Below are 23,334 nucleotides of genomic sequence, written 5' to 3' on the forward strand. Positions count from 1 at the left end.
TCTTCTCTGACATTCTGCATTACAAAGATTAACCTTTGCTATGAACTTGCATTTCCCTTTCTATTACACAGTATGAAATAGGAAATACCAGTATGTAGCTAAGGAGGAAGCTGGAGTGAGAGATGCTTTCTATATTTATTGGACTATTCTTAATGTATTGTCAGTCCATGGAAATAGACCTGCCTTACCATAATAACATACTCCAGAAAAAGTTTTATGTAAAAATGGAGTGTCTTAATTTTTCAAAAATTGAAACTATGTCCTAAGGCAGAAAAGCATAGTTTCATTTCTTACCAAGCGTAGTTAAAGGGTGGGATTTTTATGTATTGTTGGCACTACACATAATTGCTGTATATAATTATAGTATGTCCAACAATGCCTTCTTGTAGGTCACTGTGGTTATTACTATAGATCTAGATAATTAAAAGGGAATGAAAAATGTTTATAGTCCCAGAAGGGCAACTGTTGGTCTATCACTGAATCTGTGAAATACTGGAATTGAAAATGCTCTGTGCATCATCTGTGACCAATGTTAAAGCCTTTCCATAATTTTAGCTGTGAGTTGACCGTAAAAAAACAAGGTAGAACACCTTTGGAAGATGACAGCTGCTCAGAAAACCCAGTGTCTAAACAAACGCACTTTAAAGTTGAAGATAGACACATGCAATGGCTCTAAAGACAATCTGAAATAAATTGAAAATCTAATCTACTAATTAGATAATGTATTTATTCACAGAACATACCCCAAAAAGGTAAATAGCTCACTAAAATAAATGTTTACATTTGCTGCATATTGTACACCTTTCTTCTTAAAATTTAATGGCATAAATATTATTATTTAATAGAAGCCAGCTGAATACCTTAGTACTTTGATAATAAACTATAAAACTAGCAGAATTAAACATACGTGTGCATGTGTCTTTATAGCAGCATGATTTATAATCCTTTGGGTATATACCCAGTAATGGGATGGCTGGGTCATATGGTACATCTAGTTCTAGATCCTTGAGGAATCGCCATACTGTTTTCCATAATGGTTGAACTAGTTTACAATCCCACCAATAGTGTAAAAGTTCCTATTTCTCCACATCCTCTCCAGCACCTGTTGTTTCCTGACTTTTTAATGATTGCCATTCTAACTGGTGTGAGATGGTATCTCATTGTGGTTTTGATTTGCATTTCTCTGATGGCCAGTGATGATGAGCATTTTTTCATGTGTCTGTTGGCTGTATGAATGTCCTCTTTTGAGAACTGTCTGTTCATATCCTTTGTCCACTTTTTGATGGGGTTGTTTGTTTTTTTCCTGTAAATTTGTTTGAGTTCTTTGTAGGTTCTGGATATTAGCCCTCTCTCAGATGAGTAGATTGCAAAAATTTTCTCCCATTCTGTAGGTTGCCTGTTCACTCTGATGGTAGTTTCTTTTGCTGTGCAGAAGCTCTTTAGTTTAATTAGATCCCATTTGTCAATTTTGGCTTTTGTTGCCATTGCTTTTGGTGTGTTAGACATGAATTCCTTGCCCATGCCTATGACCTGAATGGTATTACCTAGGTTTTCTTCTAGGGTTTTTATGGTATTAGGTCTAACATTTAAGTCTCTAATCCATCTTGAATTAATTTTCATATAAGGAGTAAGGAAAGGATCCAGTTTCAGCTTTCTACTTATGGCTAGCCAATTTTCCCAGCACCATTTATTAAATAAGGAATCCTATTTAATGCTATGTTTATTGTGGCACTATTCACAATAGCAAAGACTTGGAATCAACCCAAATGTCCATCAGTGACAGACTGGATTAAGAAAATGTGGCACATGATCCACGAGGGGGGCAGAGCAAGATGGCCGAATAGGAGCAGCTCCAGTCTCCAACTCCCAGCGCCAGCGACACAGAAGACCGGTGATTTCTGCATTTTCAACTGAGGTACTGGGTTCATCTCACTGGGGAGTGCCGGACGATCGGAGCTGGTCAGCTGCTGCAGCCCGACCAGCGAGAGCTGAAGCAGGGCGAGGCATTGCCTCACCTGGGAAGCGCAAGGGGGAAGGGAGTCCCTTTTCCTAGCCAGGGGAACTGAGACACACAACACCTGGAAAATCGGGTAACTCCCACCCCAATACTGCGCTTTAGGAAACAGGCACACCAGGAGATCATATCCCACACCTGGCCGGGAGGGTCCCACACCCACGGAGCCTCCCTCCTTGCTAGCGCAGCAGTCTGTGATCTACCGGCAAGGCAGCAGCGAGGCTGGGGGAGGGGCGCCCGCCATTGCTGAGGCTTAAGTAGGTAAACAAAGCTGCTGGGAAGCTCGAACTGGGTGGAGCTCACAGCAGCTCAAGGAAACCTGCCTGTCTCTGTAGACTCCACCTCTGGGGACAGGGCACAGTAAACTAAGACACACAGACACCTCTGCACAGACGCAAACGACTCTGTCTGACAGCTTTGAAGAGAGCAGTGGATCTCCCAACACGGAGGTTGAGATCTGAGAAGGGACAGACTCCCTGCTCAAGCGGGTCCCTGACCCCTGAGTAGCCTAACTGGGAGACATCCCCCACTAGGGGCAGTCTGACACCCCACACCTCACAGGGAGGAGTACACCCCTGAGAGGAAGCTTCCAAAGCAAGAATCAGACAGGTACACTCGCTGTTCAGAAATATTCTATCTTCTGCAGCCTCTGCTGCTGATACCCAGGCAAACAGGGTCTGGAGTGGACCTCAAGCAATCTCCAACAGACCTACAGCTGAGGGTCCTGACTGTTAGAAGGAAAACTATCAAACAGGAAGGACACCTACACCAAAACCCCATCAGTACATCACCATCATCAAAGACCAGAGGCAGATAAAACCACAAAGATGGGGAAAAAGCAGGGCAGAAAAGCTGGAAATTCAAAAAATAAGAGCGCATCTCCCCCGGCAAAGGAGCGCAGCTCATCGCCAGCAACGGATCAAAGCTGGACGGAGAATGACTTTGACGAGATGAGAGAAGAAGGCTTCAGTCCATCAAATTTCTCAGAGCTAAAGGAGGAATTACGTACCCAGCGCAAAGAAACTAAAAATCTTGAAAAAAAAGTGGAAGAATTGATGGCTAGAGTAATTAATGCAGAGAAGGTCCTAAACGAAATGAAAGAGATGAAAACCATGACACGAGAAATACGTGACAAATGCACAAGCTTCAGTAACCGACTCGATCAACTGGAAGAAAGAGTGTCAGCGATTGAGGATCAAATGAATGAAATGAAGCGAGAAGAGAAACCAAAAGAAAAAAGAAGAAAAAAAGAAACGAACAAAGCCTGCAAGAAGTATGGGATTATGTAAAAAGACCAAATCTACGTCTGATTGGGGTGCCTGAAAGTGAGGGGGAAAATGGAACCAAGTTGGAAAACACTCTTCAGGATATCATCCAGGAGAACTTCCCCAACCTAGTAGGGCAGGCCAACATTCAAATCCAGGAAATACAGAGAACGCCACAAAGATACTCCTCGAGAAGAGCAACTCCAAGACACATAATTGCCAGATTCACCAAAGTTGAAATGAAGGAAAAAATCTTAAGGGCAGCCAGAGAGAAAGGTCGGGTTACCCACAAAGGGAAGCCCATCAGACTAACAGCAGATCTCTCAGCAGAAACTCTACAAGCCAGAAGAGAGTGGGGGCCAATATTCAACATTCTTAAAGAAAAGAATTTTAAACCCAGAATTTCATATCCAGCCAAACTAAGTTTCATAAGTGAAGGAGAAATAAAATCCTTTACAGATAAGCAAATGCTTAGAGATTTTGTCACCACTAGGCCTGCCTTACAAGAGATCCTGAAGGAAGCACTAAACATGGAAAGGAACAACCGGTACCAGCCATTGCAAAAACATGCCAAAATGTAAAGACCATTGAGGCTAGGAAGAAACTGCATCAACTAATGAGCAAAATAACCAGTTAATATCATAATGGCAGGATCAAGTTCACACATAACAATAATAACCTTAAATGTAAATGGACTAAATGCTCCAATTAAAAGACACAGACTGGCAAACTGGATAAAGAGTCAAGACCCATCAGTCTGCTGTATTCAGGAGACCCATCTCACACGCAGAGACATACATAGGCTCAAAATAAAGGGATGGAGGAAGATTTACCAAGCAAATGGAGAACAAAAAAAAGCAGGGGTTGCAATACTAGTCTCTGATAAAACAGACTTTAAACCATCAAAGATCAAAAGAGACAAAGAAGGCCATTACATAATGGTAAAGGGATCAATTCAACAGGAAGAGCTAACTATCCTAAATATATATGCACCCAATACAGGAGCACCCAGATTCATAAAGCAAGTCCTTAGAGACTTACAAAGAGACTTAGACTCCCATACAATAATAATGGGAGACTTCAACACTCCACTGTCAACATTAGACAGATCAACGAGACAGAAAGTTAACAAGGATATCCAGGAATTGAACTCATCTCTGCAGCAAGCAGACCTAATAGACATCTATAGAACTCTCCACCCCAAATCAACAGAATATACATTCTTCTCAGCACCACATCATACTTACTCCAAAATTGACCACGTAATTGGAAGTAAAGCACTCCTCAGCAAATGTACAAGAACAGAAATTATAACAAACTGTCTCTCAGACCACAGTGCAATCAAACTAGAACTCAGGACTAAGAAACTCAATCAAAACCGCTCAACTACATGGAAACTGAACAACCTGCTCCTGAATGACTACTGGGTACATAACGAAATGAAGGCAGAAATAAAGATGTTCTTTGAAACCAATGAGAACAAAGATACAACATACCAGAATCTCTGGGACACATTTAAAGCAGTGTGTAGAGGGAAATTTATAGCACTAAATGCCCACAAGAGAAAGCAGGAAAGATGTAAAATTGACACTTTAACATCGCAATTAAAAGAACTAGAGAAGCAAGAGCAAACACATTCGAAAGCTAGCAGAAGGCAAGAAATAACTAAGATCAGAGCAGAACTGAAGGAGATAGAAACACAAAAAACCCTCCAAAAAATCAATGAATCCAGGAGTTGGTTTTTTGAAAAGATCAACAAAATTGACAGACCACTAGCCAGACTAATAAAGAAGAAAAGAGAGAAGAATCAAATCGACGCAATTAAAAATGATCAAGGGGATATCACCACCGACCCCACAGAAATACAAACTACCATCAGAGAATACTATAAACACCTCTACGCAAATAAACTGGAAAATCTAGAAGAAATGGATAATTTCCTGGACACTTACACTCTTCCAAGACTAAACCAGGAAGAAGTTGAATCCCTGAATAGACCAATAGCAGGCTCTGAAATTGAGGCAACAATTAATAGCCTACCAACCAAAAAAAGTCCAGGACCAGATGGATTCACAGCTGAATTCTACCAGAGGTACAACGAGGAGTTGGTACCATTCCTTCTGAAACTATTCCAATCAATAGAAAAAGAGGGAATCCTCCCTAACTCATTTTATGAGGCCAACATCATCCTGATACCAAAGCCTGGCAGAGACACAACAAAAAAGAGAATTTTAGACCAATATCCCTCATGAACATCGATGCAAAAATCCTCAATAAAATACTGGCAAACCGGATTCAGCAACACATCAAAAAGCTTATCCACCATGATCAAGTGGGCTTCATCCCTGGGATGCAAGGCTGGTTCAACATTCGCAAATCAATAAACATAATCCAGCATATAAACAGAACCAAAGACAAGAACCACATGATTATCTCAATTGATGCAGAAAAGGCTTTTGACAAAATTCAACAGCCCTTCATGCTAAAAACGCTCAATAAATTCGGTATTGATGGAACGTACCTCAAAATAATAAGAGCTATTTATGACAAACCCACAGCCAATATCATACTGAATGGGCAAAAACTGGAAAAATTCCCTTTGAAAACTGGCACAAGACAGGGATGCCCTCTCTCACCACTCCTATTCAACATAGTGTTGGAAGTTCTGGCTAGGGCAATCAGGCAAGAGAAAGAAATCAAGGGTATTCAGTTAGGAAAAGAAGAAGTCAAATTGTCCCTGTTTGCAGATGACATGATTGTATATTTAGAAAACCCCATTGTCTCAGCCCAAAATCTCCTTAAGCTGATAAGCAACTTCAGCAAAGTCTCAGGATACAAAATTAATGTGCAAAAATCACAAGCATTCTTATACACCAGTAACAGACAAACAGAGAGCCAAATCAGGAATGAACTTCCATTCACAATTGCTTCAAAGAGAATCAAATACCTAGGAATCCAACTTACAAGGGATGTAAAGGACCTCTTCAAGGAGAACTACAAACCACTGCTCAGTGAAATCAAAGAGGACACAAACAAATGGAAGAACATACCATGCTCATGGATAGGAAGAATCAATATTGTGAAAATGGCCATACTGCCCAAGGTAATTTATAGATTCAATGCCATCCCCATCAAGCTACCAATGAGTTTCTTCACAGAATTGGAAAAAACTGCTTTAAAGTTCATATGGAACCAAAAAAGAGCCCGCATCTCCAAGACAATCCTAAGTCAAAAGAACAAAGCTGGAGGCATCACGCTACCTGACTTCAAACTATACTACAAGGCTACAGTAACCAAAACAGCATGGTACTGGTACCAAAACAGAGATATAGACCAATGGAACAGAACAGAGTCCTCAGAAATAATACCACACATCTACAGCCATTTGATCTTTGACAAACCTGAGAGAAACAAGAAATGGGGAAAGGATTCCCTATTTAATAAATGGTGCTGGGAAAATTGGCTAGCCATAAGTAGAAAGCTGAAACTGGATCCTTTCCTTACTCCTTATACGAAAATTAATTCAAGATGGATTAGAGACTTAAATGTTAGACCTAATACCATAAAAATCCTAGAGGAAAACCTAGGTAGTACCATTCAGGACATAGGCATGGGCAAAGATTTCATGTCTAAAACACCAAAAGCAACGGCTGCAAAAGCCAAAATTGACAAATGGGATCTCATTAAACTAAAGAGCTTCTGCACAGCAAAAGACACTACCATCAGAGTGAACAGGCAACCTACAGAATGGGAGAAAATTTTTGCAATCTACTCATCTGACAAAGGGCTAATATCCAGAACCTACAAAGAACTCAAACTAATTTACAAGAAAAAAACAAACAACCCCATCAAAAAGTGGGCAAAGGACATGAACAGACATTTCTCAAAAGAAGACATTCATACAGCCAACAGACACATGAAAAAATGCTCATCATCACTGGCCATCAGAGAAATGCAAATCAAAACCACAATGAGATACCATCTCACACCAGTTAGAATGGCAATCATTAAAAAGTCAGGAAACAACAGGTGCTGGAGAGGATGTGGAGAAATAGGAACACTTTTACACTGTTGGTGGGATTGTAAACTAGTTCAACCATTATGGAAAACAGTATGGCGATTCCTCAAGGATCTAGAACTAGATGTACCATATGACCCAGCCATCCCATTACTGGGTATATACCCAAAGGATTATAAATTATGCTGCTATAAAGACACATGCACACGTATGTTTATTGCAGCACTATTCACAATAGCAAAGACTTGGAATCAACCCAAATGTCCATCAGTGACAGATTGGATTAAGAAAATGTGGCACATATACACCATGGAATACTATGCAGCCATAAAAAAGGATGAGTTTGAGTCCTTTGTAGGGACTTGGATGCAGCTGGAATCCATCATTCTTAGCAAACTATCACAAGAACAGAAAACCAAACACCGCATGTTCTCACTCATAGGTGGGAACTGAACAATGAGATCACTCGGACTCAGGAAGGGGAACATCACACACCGGGGGCTATCATGGGGAGGGGGGAGGGGGGAGGGATTGCATTGGGAGTTATACCTGATGTAAATGACGAGTTGATGGGTGCAGCACAGCAACATGGCACAAGTATACATATGTAACAAACCTGCACGTTATGCACATGTAACCTACAACTTAAAGTATAATAATAATAAATAAATTAAAAAAAAAAAAAAAAAAAAAAAAAAAAAAAAAAAGAAAATGTGGCACATATACACCATGGAATGCTATGCAGCCATAAAAAAGGATGAGTTTCTGTCCTTTGTAGGGACATGGATGCAGCTGGAAACCATCATTCTCAGCAGACTATCGCAGGAACAGAAGACCAAACACTGCATGTTCTCACTCATAGGTGGGAACTGAACAATGAGATCACTTGGACTCGGGAAGGGGAACATCACACACTGGGGCCTATCATGGGGGGCGGGAAGGGATTGCATTAGGAGTTATACCTAATGTAAATGACCAGCACACCAACATGGCACAAGTATACATATGTAACAAACCTGCATGTTATGCACATGTACCCTAGAACTTAAAGTATAATAATAATAAAAAAATAAGTAAATAAATTTAAAAACTAGCAGAATTTATATTATAGAAAATATTTTAAATTATTCTGTAAAATATTTATAAATAATGATCACAAGTGTTTTAATTATATGTAATTATCACCTTCCTAAGGGGAATTTTCTTGAAGCTTAATGGAGTATAAGTTCTTTCTCTCAGAAATGCAAAATTTAAATATAGACTTTGTTCTAATATATTGCTTATTTGTTTTGATGGGATGTAAACATGAAAATTACAACATAATTTAAACTTATTATAAATAACCATTGGAAAATATAAATATCTATAATTATTTTCAAGATATTTAATTTCAAAACTCACATTTTAAAATGTGAACTTATTATGAAAACATATAATTTAATATGTGATTAATTATGAAAACATATAATTTAATTAATATAGTTTATATATGGATATGTATAATTAAGTACTTAAGCTTTATATTGACTCATGTCCAAAAGTTACATTTCTATAATGCCCATATTTTCACAGTAAAAGCTACTTAGTAACTTTATTTCTGGTGTCTGTTTCAATTAAAATACATGAAATAGTACTGACATGAACCTGTTCGGTAGGTAGCATACACAATTGTGAACTTTGCTCATAGCACAGTCCAAGGTGTCCTATGTATATCTAAGTTCACTTAGTTTAATTACCATCAATCATTTAACATGTCAAACCTGTCCAAACCTGTTCCTCCCTTAGTCTTCCCCATGTAAATTAATGGTCACTTAATTCTTCCTGTTCTCAGGCCAAAAACCTTGGAATCATTCTTAAATTCTTTCTTTCACTCCACAACCAGTTCATTAGAAAATCCTGTCGACTCTCCTATCAAAAAAATAATGAAAATCTGACTACTCATTAGCCTCTATATCACTGTCAACTTAGTCCAGGAAACCTTATAATTTTCTTGGATTACTGAAATAGTTGCTAGTCTACCGGCTTCTATTCTTAACCCCCATAACAGCATAATTTCCTCACAGTAGTTACAGACACTTTGTTTTTACCTACGTAAAATTGCGTAATTCTTCTGTTCAAAATCCTCTAATATCTTCCTAACACTCTCAGATTAAAATTCAAAGTTCTCTTTACTATGATTTATAAGGTCCTAAGTCACAGCCTCTTTGATCCCCAAGTACTTAATTTTATATTCCCCCTCCTATTCTCCAAGCTCACTTATTCTGTCCATGCTGGACCCCTTGCTGTTCCCGCAATATTTTGGATATGCTCCCACCTCAAGGCTTTGCATTTGCTGTTCCCTCTGACTCTAAGTTTCTTCCTAGTGCTCCACACGCCTCACTTCATCACCTGCTTCAGGTTTCCCTCACATATCACTTTCTCAAAAAAAGTCCTGGCCACTCTCTTTACAACTGAAATCATCCTACACTCAGTTTCCCTCTGTCTCGCTTTATGTTTTTCTATAGCATTTATGGCCATCAAATACAGTATGTGTTCACTATTGGCTTATTAACTGTTCCCTCAATCAATGTAATCTCCCTCAGAACAGATTTGTGCCTGGTTAGTTAACTGCCCAGAATAGTGCCTGACACATGTTCAATAATATTTGTGTGTGTGTGAATGAGTGAATGTGAAAATCTCTTCAATCTTTTTATTTTTAAAATTCATTTATCATATATGGCCTAACATCTAATTTCACAAAGAGATAGCCCATTAGTCTGGAAAATTAAAGCTTGATAAAGTTTGGAGAACTCTACAACCAACAAATGTTTCAGGGAACCATGCTTCTTCTATCACATGGCTTAGAACTTTCAAAGTCAACAGTGAATCCCACTGGAAGTCTTAGGGGTTAGGTCTGAAAGTGATGTACACCGCCTTTGGTTTATTTTTAGGCACATGGCAAAATTCCCAAGTTCAATTCCAAACTGAAGATATAATCTCCCAATGGGCTCAGAGAAGAGGAAACTGGACTGGTGAGCATCTACCCATCTCTGCCACACATAAACTAGGAAAACACTGCATGCCTACTGAGAACCAAGAATGAAATAAAATAGAATGAAAGGACTGAACGTGACTAAGGGAGTGAGGAGTAAAGTATTAGCTAGATTTTTCAGGCACTGCCTCTCTGAAGAGGTAACATTTGAGCTAAAAGAGATTAGAATGAGCTAGACATGTAAAAATCGGAGAAGTAATACGGGGGGTCCATGGAGAAGGTAGTGGAAAGACCTTGGAGTGGGAATAAGTGTGGCGTGTTTGCAGAATAGTGAGAAGACTGGTGTCACTGAGGAGATAGGGAAAGGGAGAGTGGGAATATACAGCCAAAGAGGTAGGCAAGAGTCTCATCTTGCAAAGGCCACACAGTAAGAAGTTTGGGTTTTATTTTTTCAACAAGGGGAAGACGTCATTGTATTTAAAGCAGGAAATCTGATTATCTGATTTACATTTTAAAAATGTGTTTGGCTATTGTGACATGAGTAATTATTATGGGGTAAGACAGGGTAAATTAGGAGGCTTTTGCAAGAGTATGAGAAATGACCATAGTAATACAGATAGAAAGAAGTGGGAAACAATTAAATATATTCTGGAGGAAAGGCTTATCAGACTTTCTGGTAGATTTAATGGTGGGAATTGCAGGGTGAGAGAATGAGGAATTTTTTAAATGACTCCTAGGCTTTTAGCTTAAGTAAGTTCACACAGATTTGGTACTTTCGCAAAAATAAGGAAGGTAAGGAGAAGATTAGGTTTTCTGCGGGGAAACCAAAGTTATTTTTTGGACAGATGAAAATTTGGAGAAACTTATTAGATATTCAAGCTCAGGAGAGACGTCATGGTAGAGACACCACCATATGTAAAGTATTTAAAGCCAGAGAATGGAAGAAGCCACCTGAAAATGAGAGTGAAAAGAGGAAGCTGTAAAGTTGAGTCTAGGGCCAACTTATCAACCAGAAATCTGGCCAGAGAGGAGCAGCTCACTGAAGATGCTGAGAAGGATATGAGCCTGGGGGTCAGCAGGAATACTAGGAGCTCGCAAATAATAGGAGTCAGGAGAGGAAAAGCAGGAGTGGTCAGTTGTACTGACTGCAGCTCAGAGGTGAAGAAAATGAGAACGAGTGAGTGATGATGGGTGGTGGACATGGGGTGTGGCTAATGACTGGCAAGAGCAGTTTTGGGAGAGGAAAGCAAGAGAACCTGATGGCAGGAGAGAATGGCAAGGACAAGTGGAGGCTGTCAGTTAAGTCCGCACTTTTGTCAGCCTCCTTAGAGACAATGAGCAGGATATGAAGAAACAGCATAGGTTTGATGGGGACTTTTCTGGATAAGAAAGAAAAAATGTTAAACGACTTGGCCACAACGGTGAAAAGCTATCTCTACTAAAAATACAAAAATTAGCCAGATGTGGTGGCGGGCGCCTGTGGTCCCAGCTACTCAGGAGGCTGAGGCAGGAGAATCCCTTGAACCTGGGAATCAGAGTCTGCAGTCAGCCGAGATCACACCACTGCGCTCCAGCCTGGGCAACAGAGTGAGACTCCATCTAAAAAAACAAAACAAACAAACAAACAAGTAGTGGCCATCACTGGAAGACATGTTGTAGGCTGATGGGAAGCAACCTGTAAGAGTAGAAGAAAGACATCTACCTAAATCAGAGCTTAAAAACTCTCTTAACTAATTTAATTTAAAATCTTTCTGGTTCTTTGACCTATGAAACCATACTCTATGAAAATGCAAACTAGTAAGACATCACTGATTTTTAAATTACCTGGATTTTAATATGCATTTATTTTATTATGACCTTGTTAGAAAAACATTATAAAAATACATTTTGATAAATCTGCTTTTCCAGAGGAAAAAATACATAATTATTCTACACTTAAACACAATCTAGCTACTTATTTTCATATTTAAGTTTATAGCAATTATCCTAGGTCATGCATGTCATGCATTTTGCCCCAATCATGGGACATATAGTTGTGTATTACTGGCAAAATTGTATGCCCAACTATAAAAACAGATTATTTTTTCATTTTATGTATTTAAAATAATGTGTGGCTTATTCACTATTTTGTAGTTTGCCTTTGGGTTAACCAGATCTGACACAAATTCTTTCTTTGTGATTTGCAAGGTATCTGAGTCTCGTGTATGTGTGTGATTGAGAAGGAGAAAGGAGAGACAGAGAGAGAAAAATAACAACTGCCTTATAGAAATATAAAGGTCAGAGATAGTGTGTGTATATAGCAGCTGAATCCTGGTACTTATAGAAGCTCAGTAAAGCATTGTTATTTATATTATTTCTATTGTCATTGCCATTACTTTTATTGCTATATTTTTGAAGTTAAGAAACCTATACACTATAGCTGAAGAACTTTCTTTCCACTGATGGTCAATAACAAACAAAAATAAACTTCAAAAATACATAGTCCCCAAGCAAAAAAAAACCTGTCTTTTTCCTTAAAGAAGCATATAATTGGGTCAATAAACACTGTATTGTAGACTTACTAAGTACTAAGATTCTGTATGTGTGTATCTGTAGAGGGGGTGGTATCTGGTTTTAAAATTAAGGACACAGATTATGAAACTATTTGAGAAACACTAATAATTTTAAATTGAGTTTTATATAATGTCTAGTTAAGGATTGGTAGTATAGAATGAGAGTACAGAGAAAGAAGTAGCAGAATAAACTACTACTTTTGGGAGAATGACAAACACATACAGCAAAAAAAGAAATAGTAGTATAAGGAAGCAGAAAATGAGACCAATTGGAAATGAAGTAGACAGGCAAAAAGTGTCCCATGTAAATAAGTTGTCCCAAAGTCACAACTTAATCTTCCACTGAGGTATGTTACCCTAAGAGACTAGTGTTTGATTTTCTTTTACCGATTTATTATTCTACCAATAAACAAACTAATAATGCTACAGCCTTCCCTCCTAATAGGTTAACTAGTGAAGATTGTTAACGAAAACATTATTCTTTGAGTTGCAGTAGTAGTAATCAGGACAGCTGTCTTTCCAAAGGCTGGAAATAAATGAAGCTGAAATCCATATTTTCCCTTTGACTAACAGCTAAATGTTTCCCTCTGTTTCTTCTTCACATTTTCATTTAATAGAAGCTTTTCCCTTAACCTCCACATAATTGTTGCATTGACCAATATGTCCCATTATCTCCATAAAACACACAAGCTGCACTCATTGAACTCCAACTGCTCAGAGCTCTCCAATCACACACAAGTAGACCAGCACTGACTACACTCATCTGCCAAGGTTCATGATTATAAACAGTCACAGGAGTTTGGTCCTAAATCTGTTTATAAGCCAGTTGTGTTTGCTATTGTAGTATTAGCATTAGTTATGGTGATGAAAAGTGAGAATGATAAACAAAATTGCTTTCGATGAAAATTAATGTTACAAAAAGGTGGGGAGATCAACTGAAGTTGTCTGAAGTTCTTATTTTAGATAAAAGAAATGAAAAATTGAAATTGTAGAAGACTCATTACTGGCATAGCTTAGGTAAGAAATATCGTGTAGAATTCCAATCAATAGACATTTAAGAAAAAGTCGTGACCTTACAGCAAAAGACTAGCATATGAGTACAGGCACTTGTTTTATCTTGAAATAGAATACTAAGGTATAAATGTATCATTTTTATGGTTCCCTTTACTAACAGACCTTTTCAATTCATTCACCTACTGCTTTTGGTCATGACAGAAGTATTCATATGTGCTATGTTCTCATGACATATACCAGAGACAACATTCTTGCTACCAGGAAATCATCAACAAATGGGGTTTAGGAAGTAGACTGCACATGCCATATGGTCATCAAGAGCAGAGGAAGTTTTGCAAATAAAAAGGGAATACTCACTACAGGTAAAATATATATGTTAAAGAGTGGTTAATGTCTCTTCTGAGTCATTAGTCCTCCTTAAGAATAATAGGAGCAATTACAAAACAAATGCCATATATTTTTGTACAAGTCTTAGATTTCTTGAAGATCAGTTACATAAATTTGGGACTCTATGACAAAATGCAAGAAAATAATGCTACTTATATAAACTAAACCATAATGAAAATGATGTATCCATGATTATCAACAAAAGCTGGCCACTTAATTAAATGTAAATGTACCATGGAATTATAAGGATTATATATGCATATTTTCTACAGAAATTTTTTTAATTTTGAATAAAAATACTATCCATTTTATAAGTTTTAAAATAAATGTTTATGAATATAAATATGCAGATTTTTAAAACAATTTATTTCAATAAATGTTGAGTAATACTAAGTCTCATCTTTAAACCTACGTAGTTATAGTTCACAAAATTACAGTCCTCATAACAAGTAAAAATAACTTATTAATGGGGAAAAAGAACATTGGTAAAATTGGTAAGTAAAAAAAACAAATGAAATGCATAGTTGCTGAGATCCTATCTTTAAAGTAATCCTAGAAACTTCTCTACAAATGATTTGTGCATTTTTACTCCAACCTCTACAATAAAATACATAATAGTGCACTTAGTCTGTACTGCCACCAAGTGCTTAAACCAATTACTTTTAAGATTCTTACAGCAGCTATAAGCAAATTCTTTCACTGCTATGAGTAGCAATTTTGAAAGGCTAAAAGCAAACCATGTCAACCATGAATGGCTGTAAGAGCAACAAAATTTTGACATGAAAATAAAATCTCAAAAGTATTAATAAAACATCAAAAATCCTACCAGCTCACTGGAAGTTCATGGAGTCTAAAAATATTTTTCAGCTTGTAGTCAAATTTTGCTGGAGAAAGATTTTCTTTACAAACATTCAGGTTTGCATTTGGTTGCATATCTATGGGAAATTCTGAATCCTAGAGAAAAATATTAAACAAGAGCTCTGCGTTAAATATTAAAATCACTGCACATGTTGATACTCTGATTTAATACTAAATTACAACATAAACATTATAATTATATTTGCCCAGAATTTACATGAAGTCCTTCATTTCCAATTTCAGTTTTGAGGAAAATATTTAAAAAGATAAAATTTTAAATAAGGCACATATCAATTTATATAACCAATTACAATTCTAAGCCTCAAGCTACATGTTAAAAATTACTTGAAAATACTCCCTATTTGAATTCCAATGAAGCACAATATAGCATTGTCATATATTATTGGTTGTCTTTTTTTAAATAAGCTTTCCAGGCCCAACAACAACGCCAGCAGTCAAAAGTCCATAATTCTTATGCCCCTTTTGTCCCCTATAAATGGCAGACTAAAAACACTTTCATAGCGTAACAAAGTTAACATTTGCTAATTGATTGATTACGATTTTCTTTTTAAATCTAAGGACACAGGACTAATTTAAAAACACTTACTGAAAGTAAACCGTTTCTATTAATCCCGTCAAATCACACACATTAGAATCCACATATCATTTCTTGGTCACCTCCCTCTCCACCAAGCAAACCATAGCTACAGATCAAAGAGCATTTTCAGTCCATGAGAAAGTAGTCCTTGCTCAGTGGAAAAAAGACATGCTACAAATAAGCACTCAACACATAATGAAGGAGAGATTAATTACTTAACTCGACTCAAAAAAACAAGTTATGAATCCCCTACTAGCTAATTCTGTAAAATTGCTCTGACAGAAGGCTCATATCATGAATTTTTGCACCCATTTATGCATTCAAAAATTATTTATCTCAAACATTGTTTTAGGCATGAAAAATCTTTCTTTTTTCTTTTTTCTTTTTTTTTTTTTTTTTTTTTCCATTTTTGAGACAGAGTCTCACTTTGTCGCCCAGGATGGATTGCAGGGGTGGGTTCTTGGCTCACTGCAACCACTGCCTTCTAGATTCAGGCAATTCCCCTGTCTCAGCCACCCGAGTAGCTGGGACTACAGGCGCATGCCACCACGCCCAGCTAATTTTGTGTATTTTTAGTAGAGACGAGTTTCACTATATTGGCCAGCCTCGTCTCAAACTCCCGACCTCCGGTGATCCGCCTGCCTTGGCATCCCAAAGTGGTGGGATTACAGGCGTCGTCAGCACCGCCTCCGGCCTGAAATAATATTTTTCTAATTAACAAAGTAGTACATATTAATATAGAAATTTTGTGCATTTCATAATACTACAAAAACCTAAAAGCTAGCTTAGTCTCACCACCCAGATATAATTACTATTAACACTGTGGTTTAATTACTTAATATTTTCCCATCTTTCTCTCTCAAGTTTTACAAAATTGGAACCACGCTCTATTATCTTCTCTCATTTTTCATTTATCAGTGCTGCATTTTCACATCATTTAGTCTGTTTTGAAGGAATGATGAATGCCACGTTTTACTTATTCAGTGATTTTTGTCTCTCTTATGGTTATCAACGTTATGAACAGAGTATTTGGTCTATAAATCTGCACTTCACTAAGTATTTCCTTAAAGCATAGTACCAGAACTGTAAATAATTCAAATAGAATAAATATTTGAGAAAAACATGATCCCTTTTCACAGACTGCTTTTTAGAAAAGCTGTACCAATTATACTTCTGCCAGTCACGTAGCACTGGGTGCAATTCACCATATCTTTGTTAATGGCATATACACACACATGTGCATACACACATGCACTTAAAACAATCCATTCTTTCAATAGTTATTTCCTTTGAATAATATTTATTATTGAGTGTCAATTTTATGATAGGCACCAGTTTCAGTTCTTATAATATATCACTAAACAAAATAGACAAAATTCTCTCCCTTATGGAGCTTACATTCTAAAACAAGCAACACCTAGGGCAATATAAATAATGAACATATATACTATATTATATCTATAAAACAAAAAACCTGTGAAAAAATTTATTGCCAATTCATATATAATTAAGTTAAACATTTCTATATTTGTTATTTCTTTGCTTTACTTCATATTTTCTGAATTGCATATTTATGCCGATTGCTTATTTTTCTGTTTTGCTTGTATTTTATTTTAATGATGATGCTTGGGTTGGAAATAGGGGAAGGAATTTCTAACATAAATTAGTATGTTAGAAAATATAGCAAGATGGATCCAAATCCAGTCTTATATAGTTGTTTGTACTGCATGAAAATATCTGAAACCACAAACACAGCAATTTTTATAAGCATTGTTAAACCAATCATCATATAAAACAAATAGAAAGAGGTATTTAATAAAACCTAATCAACTAGGTCCTGCTGCCTATTTAGTAGAGCTAAAAAAAATAGTAAAATATGATGATAACTGAACAACTATTTATAAAAAGATTTACATCAAGAGCAGCAAAACCCTAATAAAAACAGTCCAATCTAAGCATAGATTCACTTGCAGAGGTAAACATCAGATTTCTTATATCACCCAGCCTATATGCTGAAATATTTCAGGAGACAATGGCCAATACATGGGTAGGCAAGATCAGTGACGTAAATGTGAGATATATAAATAAGAACAATGTGTACAGGATGGAAGAAGTAAAACAAATCTTAAAATTATTCTTCCAAGCAAAAAAACCATAGCCTTTTTTTTTGTTGACAAGGTACAATTGGAAGGCAAAGCTAAGCTCTCAGCAGTGTGCTTTAATAGTTCATTGGTCTCAACTCAAAGTGCACATTGAACTCACTAGGCAGCTTTTTAAAAAAATACCAGTATCACTGAGTCACACCCCAGATAAATTAAATAATGATTTGAGAGTAAGGCTCTGGCACTGGTGTTTATTTTAAAGATTTCTACGTGAAATAGAAGTCAGGGTTAAAATAATGGCTTTCCTTAGCAACTCAGCTCCACCACATACGAGTGCAAACTCAGGCAAGCTATTTAACAAGCTTTCAAAACATATATACACACACACACACATATATGCATATATATATATATATATTTCTATCTGTAAAATGCAAACCCAATCATACCTGTCTTAAACGCTGCATGAAGATTGAGATAATCTCTGCAAAGCATTCATCACATGTTAGTCACCTAACACATTCATTAAATTCTTAGTAAACGTTATCTATTTATATTGCTATTTTTATTATTTCTGCAACTAGTGGCACATTAATTTCAGCTGGTAAGCAAATTCATCATGAATTATTTCATACTCCACTTATTTTTTATGAAATAATTCTATATTAATCAAATTATAAGTTTAATATTCTCCTGGTATATTGATTGAAGCAGACTTGATTTTGACATAATCTTACCCCCCCAAATCCCAGTTTCATAACCAGTTAATGGCTGGTTATCTCTATATGTCCCAGTACCAATAATAAAATAAGTTATTGCTTTATGGGCCAATTGGAATTAAATATAGTCTTATGTTTAAAAAAATGGAAGACCTGTGCTTGGCCTGTTTCACTTAACATAATAACTTTCAGTTCCATCCATGTTACTGCAAATGACAGGATTTCATTCTTTTTTATGGCTGAATAATATTCCATTATATATATACCATATTTTCTTTTTTCACTCACCCATTCACGGGCACTTAGGTTGATTCCATATTTCAGCTATTATGAACAGTGCTGCGATAAACATGAGAATGCAGACATCTCTTAGTTATATTAAGCGAAATATGCCAAGCACAGAAATACAAATATTGCATGTTCTCACTCATATGTGGAAGCTAAAAAAGTGGATCTAAGAAGATAAAGAATAGATTGGTGGTTACTGGAGGCCGAAAAGGTCAGTGGAGAAGGAAGGATGAAGAGAGGCTGAATAATGGGTACAAATACATAGCTTCATAGAAGAAATAAGACCTAGTGTCCTGTAGAACAGTAGGGTGACTCTAGTTTACAATAATCTATTGTACATTTCAAAATAGCTAGAAGAGAATAATTCAAATATTTCTAACATAAAGAAAAGACAAACATTTAAGGTGATGGGTACCTGAATTATACTGATGTGAATGTTACAAATTATATAAATTACCACTTGTACCCTGAAAAAAATAAAAAATAATAAAATATTTTAAATGTCAAAGACCCAATGGGCACCTCATTCTTAACTTGAGTGACACATCAGTTAGGCATCCCATGGGAAGCCAAGCTATCTACTGGGCCTCTTTCCCCATGAGTCCCTTGGGTACCCAGGTTTCCCCCCCAACCCTAGATCTGTGCCACTCAACAGAGGTCTCTGCTTCCCTATCTTGTTATTTGCTGTTCATTGAACTAACATTCACAGGAATTGCCCCAAACAATTTGTAAGTGGAAGTGAAAAATTATTCAATCAGGCATTCTGTCAACATTTGAGTATCTACTCTATTTCAGGAATTATGTTAATTACCAGGTCACAAATATAAATAGAATACATTCCTTCTACTCCAAGGATTCACAGTCCTGTGAAGGGTACAGCAAAAGTGAAAAAAAAAATCATTGGAAAAAGCTAGAGTAAAATATGCAAAAGATAATAAGCAAATAAATAAGCAATAAAACTGTTGGAAAAGGGGAGATAAAATTATCATTAATTACAGATATTATGATTACATTGATAGATGATTAGATAGACAAGCCAAAAGGAAAAAGAAACTAAAGAGGCCATTTTACTATGGCTGATTACATCTGACAAATTATAAAATTAGTAAGTTTCGCTAGTATGCAATGAATTAACAGAAGATATAAAAGAAAAATATTGTCTGGGTGCAATTCCTCATGCCTGTAATCCTAATATTTTGGTAGGCCGAAGCAGGTGGATCGCTTGAGCTCAGGAGTTCGAGACCAGCCTGGGCAATGTGGTGAAACCCATCTCTACAAAAAATACAAAAATTAGCCAGGTATGGTGGCTCCCACCTGTACTCCCAGTTACTTGGGGGGCTGAGGCAGGAGGATCGCTTGAGCCCAGGAGGTGAAGGTTGCAGTGAGCCAGGACTGTGCCAATGCACTCCAGCCTGAATGGACAGAGTGAGACACTGTCTCCAAATAAGAAAAGAAAAGAAAAGAAAAGAAAAGAAAAGAAAAGAAAAGAAAAGAAAAATATTCCACTAACTCTAACAGCAATCAGATATAAAGACCTACTAGAACACTAACAAAAAATGTGTTAAACCTAAAGAAAGAAACTACACTTCATTCAGAGATATAAAGCAAGGTCTTATTAGTATAGATAGTCCATGGACTCAGAAAGTCTGCTGATAAACTTCTGAAGAAGTTCGATTTAAATATTCAATTCAAGTCAAAATATCAATGTGAATTTGGGAGCAAGCTTATCTCTTGCAGTACCTAGTGTTGCTTACACTGATCAATACTACTGGGAAATGATGATAATTCATCAGTGACCATTTAAATTAATTTTTAAAAATAAAAAGTTAAAAGATATTTTAAGATAGATATTTTAAAAATAAACACCCTATTAAAACAGATTTTATATGGCTTTTCTTTCCTTGTCTTAATTTCCTATGTGGAGAGGAATTTACCAAAAATGGAGACATTTTGCTTAGGCTTCTGTGCCCTCATTATTTCATTCATCACTCAAATGGCCCATTACCCGCTGACAAACTTCACACATCGCTACCTAGTAGTGACTGACAGCTGACATTATCAGCAAGACTTGATTGAGCTAATTGACATTCACAGTCTAAGTATGAAAATAAGAATGGGTCAGGAAAAGTCTTTCTTACTCATATATTTATTCAATTATTTGACCTTTATGTTTGTTTTCATTTCTTGGGCTTTAGACTGTAGGGAGAAGGATTATATTTGCAAAATGATGTTTCCCCAAATGTACTTAAATATTTTTAACTTAGTACTCATCAACTATCTAGTCTTTGAAGTTTCTATTCTAGATGTTTATATAAAACAAAATAGTTTTAATGTATTTTAAATTTATCACTGAAACTGTTTTAACTTTGACTCATAAGGCTGAAGCCATAAAACGAACAAAAAAGATGTACAGCCATAAACATTCACTTACAAACTTCACAACGTCATTATTTTAACATTATATTTCTAAACTAAACTTATTTGTGTCATAAACTAACAGAACATAGATAAAAGATCTGCTTGATTTAAAAACATAGGAAGTGATTAGATTTATCTTCTCTTAGTATGCACAGTATTTTGCATAGAAGGAATTATTTTAAGAAACACTTTTAGAATACAATTAAAGGCTAACACAAAAAGTGATACGCTTAGAAAATATTTAGCTTCTAAAGTTAAATAAGCACATATTTTTACTATATTGAATAACAAAGACTATTACTTTAAAACAAACTGCCATTAGTCAATTTCAACAGTTCTTCCAAAAGCAATCCTCTGACCAGGGCATCAACATTATCCGGGGACTTACTTGCAAAGCAAATTCTCAAACCCCTTTCCAAACTTACTAAATCAGAGTCTCCGTGAATGGGGCCCAACAATCTGTTTTCAGTGAGCTTTCCAGGTGATTCTGAGGCTTACCCAAGTTTGAGAATCCATCTGATCAACAACCCATCTTTCAAATTTAGCAAACAGTTAAAAGATTTATAAAGCCTATCTGTAAGCATTACCATAATAGGTTCAATATATATACCATGTAAATTTGTACAAGTGCTCTCATACACTGCTGGTAATAATGCAAACTTTCTAGAAAGAAATTTGGTAATATGTATCAATTATATTAAATAATGACCAAACACCTTCTGTAAGTAAGTCAGTTTCTAAAAATGTACTCTCAGAAAATATTCAGACCAATTTGCTAAGATCTACATATAAAGTTTTCTATGGGTCATTATTTATTATAATGAAGGACTAGAAACACCTAAATTTCAAATAAAGGGTGTTTAATTTGATTGAACCATAGAATGCCATGCATCCAGGTGATGAAACATTATTTAGTTATTAATAAAAATATAATAATATTCATGAAGAATACAGACATAGGAAAGTGTCCACATACTATAGATGATATATGTATGACATATTTACACATATGTGCAACTAAAAGAGTGTCCAAATATTAATAGTAACTAACTTCATACATTTTTCATTTTATAATATTTTGTATTCATTCATTTCTACATATTCAAATTTTTCTATAAGGAATTAATATCACTTTTAACACAGAAAATCATGGAATTAAATATGTACACAATCTATAAATACCATATTTAACAGAATATAAGCAAATTAACTTAATGGCTTATCTATTTAATATTCCTTTTCCTCTAGCATAAATGGGCTTTACCACCTTATTAACGATCTGGTTCCTGGCCACATAATTCTACACTCTAATCAGAACCGTGATTCACAAAGACTTTTTCTCATCTATTTCCAGACTCTTTGTCAGGGAGTAATCAGATATTTCAAATTGCGCATTCCACTGATGGTTTATAATTACCTAAGAAGAACATAATTATACCTAAACCTAAATCTCAATTTATTAGTTAATAAAAATGAACATACAAATTAGAAGAATCATTATACCATTTGATTTTATAAACCTCCTCCTTCCTACTAAATAAGAATATGCTTATGATCTGACTACTGTCAAAACCCAACACATGGCACTGATTTTCGATCCTGACATTTCCTTAAACTGAGACAAACTCAGCATGAGGATGTTTAGTAGTTTTAGAGTTATTTACAAATGTCAGTTCTGTACCCTCTTGTACCTAGGTGTGGCCATGTGATTTACCTGATGAATGAAATGTGAGCAAAAGCAACATGGGAGCAAGCCTGAAGTGCCAGCATGTGTTTGGCCACCGCTTTGTGCCCTTCATCTGATAATATGAAAGTATGAGGCAGGCACTCCCATCCAGCCTGTGGCCCTCAGTGATTATGATGTGCAAAGCCCCCTTGCACAAGGTAGTGCAAGAGAGGTATGTTTTTCTGTTTTAACCCACTGAGATATTTGAGTTGGGTTTCTGTGCAGATACGAACATTTCAAGTTTTAGATAAGATCATACGTACTGAGAAAAAGTTTAGGGAAGTCTCATTTTCTGTTCTCATTACCAAGTCAAGATATCCTATTACTGTTTGTAATTCCCAATTGTAGTATGTATTTCAGTGATGTTCTGATGCTTCCTTCATTTACAAAAATCACTGCAATGG

General features: G+C 36.2%; 1 protein-coding gene across 1 annotated transcript in view; it reads right to left on the reverse strand.

Moving 5' to 3' along the window:
- The window catches only part of SPAG16 (sperm associated antigen 16), a 1,176,832-nt gene that overhangs the window by 939,154 nt on the left and 214,344 nt on the right, over positions 1–23,334 (reverse strand). Inside the window, exon 10 of the mRNA XM_050751372.1 lies at positions 15,048–15,175. Coding sequence (XP_050607329.1) covers positions 15,048–15,175 — 128 coding nt within the window. The remainder of the gene's footprint in view (positions 1–15,047; positions 15,176–23,334) is intronic.

Source organism: Macaca thibetana, chromosome 12 (genome assembly GCF_024542745.1).
Source record: "Macaca thibetana thibetana isolate TM-01 chromosome 12, ASM2454274v1, whole genome shotgun sequence".
NCBI lineage: Eukaryota > Metazoa > Chordata > Mammalia > Primates > Cercopithecidae > Macaca > Macaca thibetana.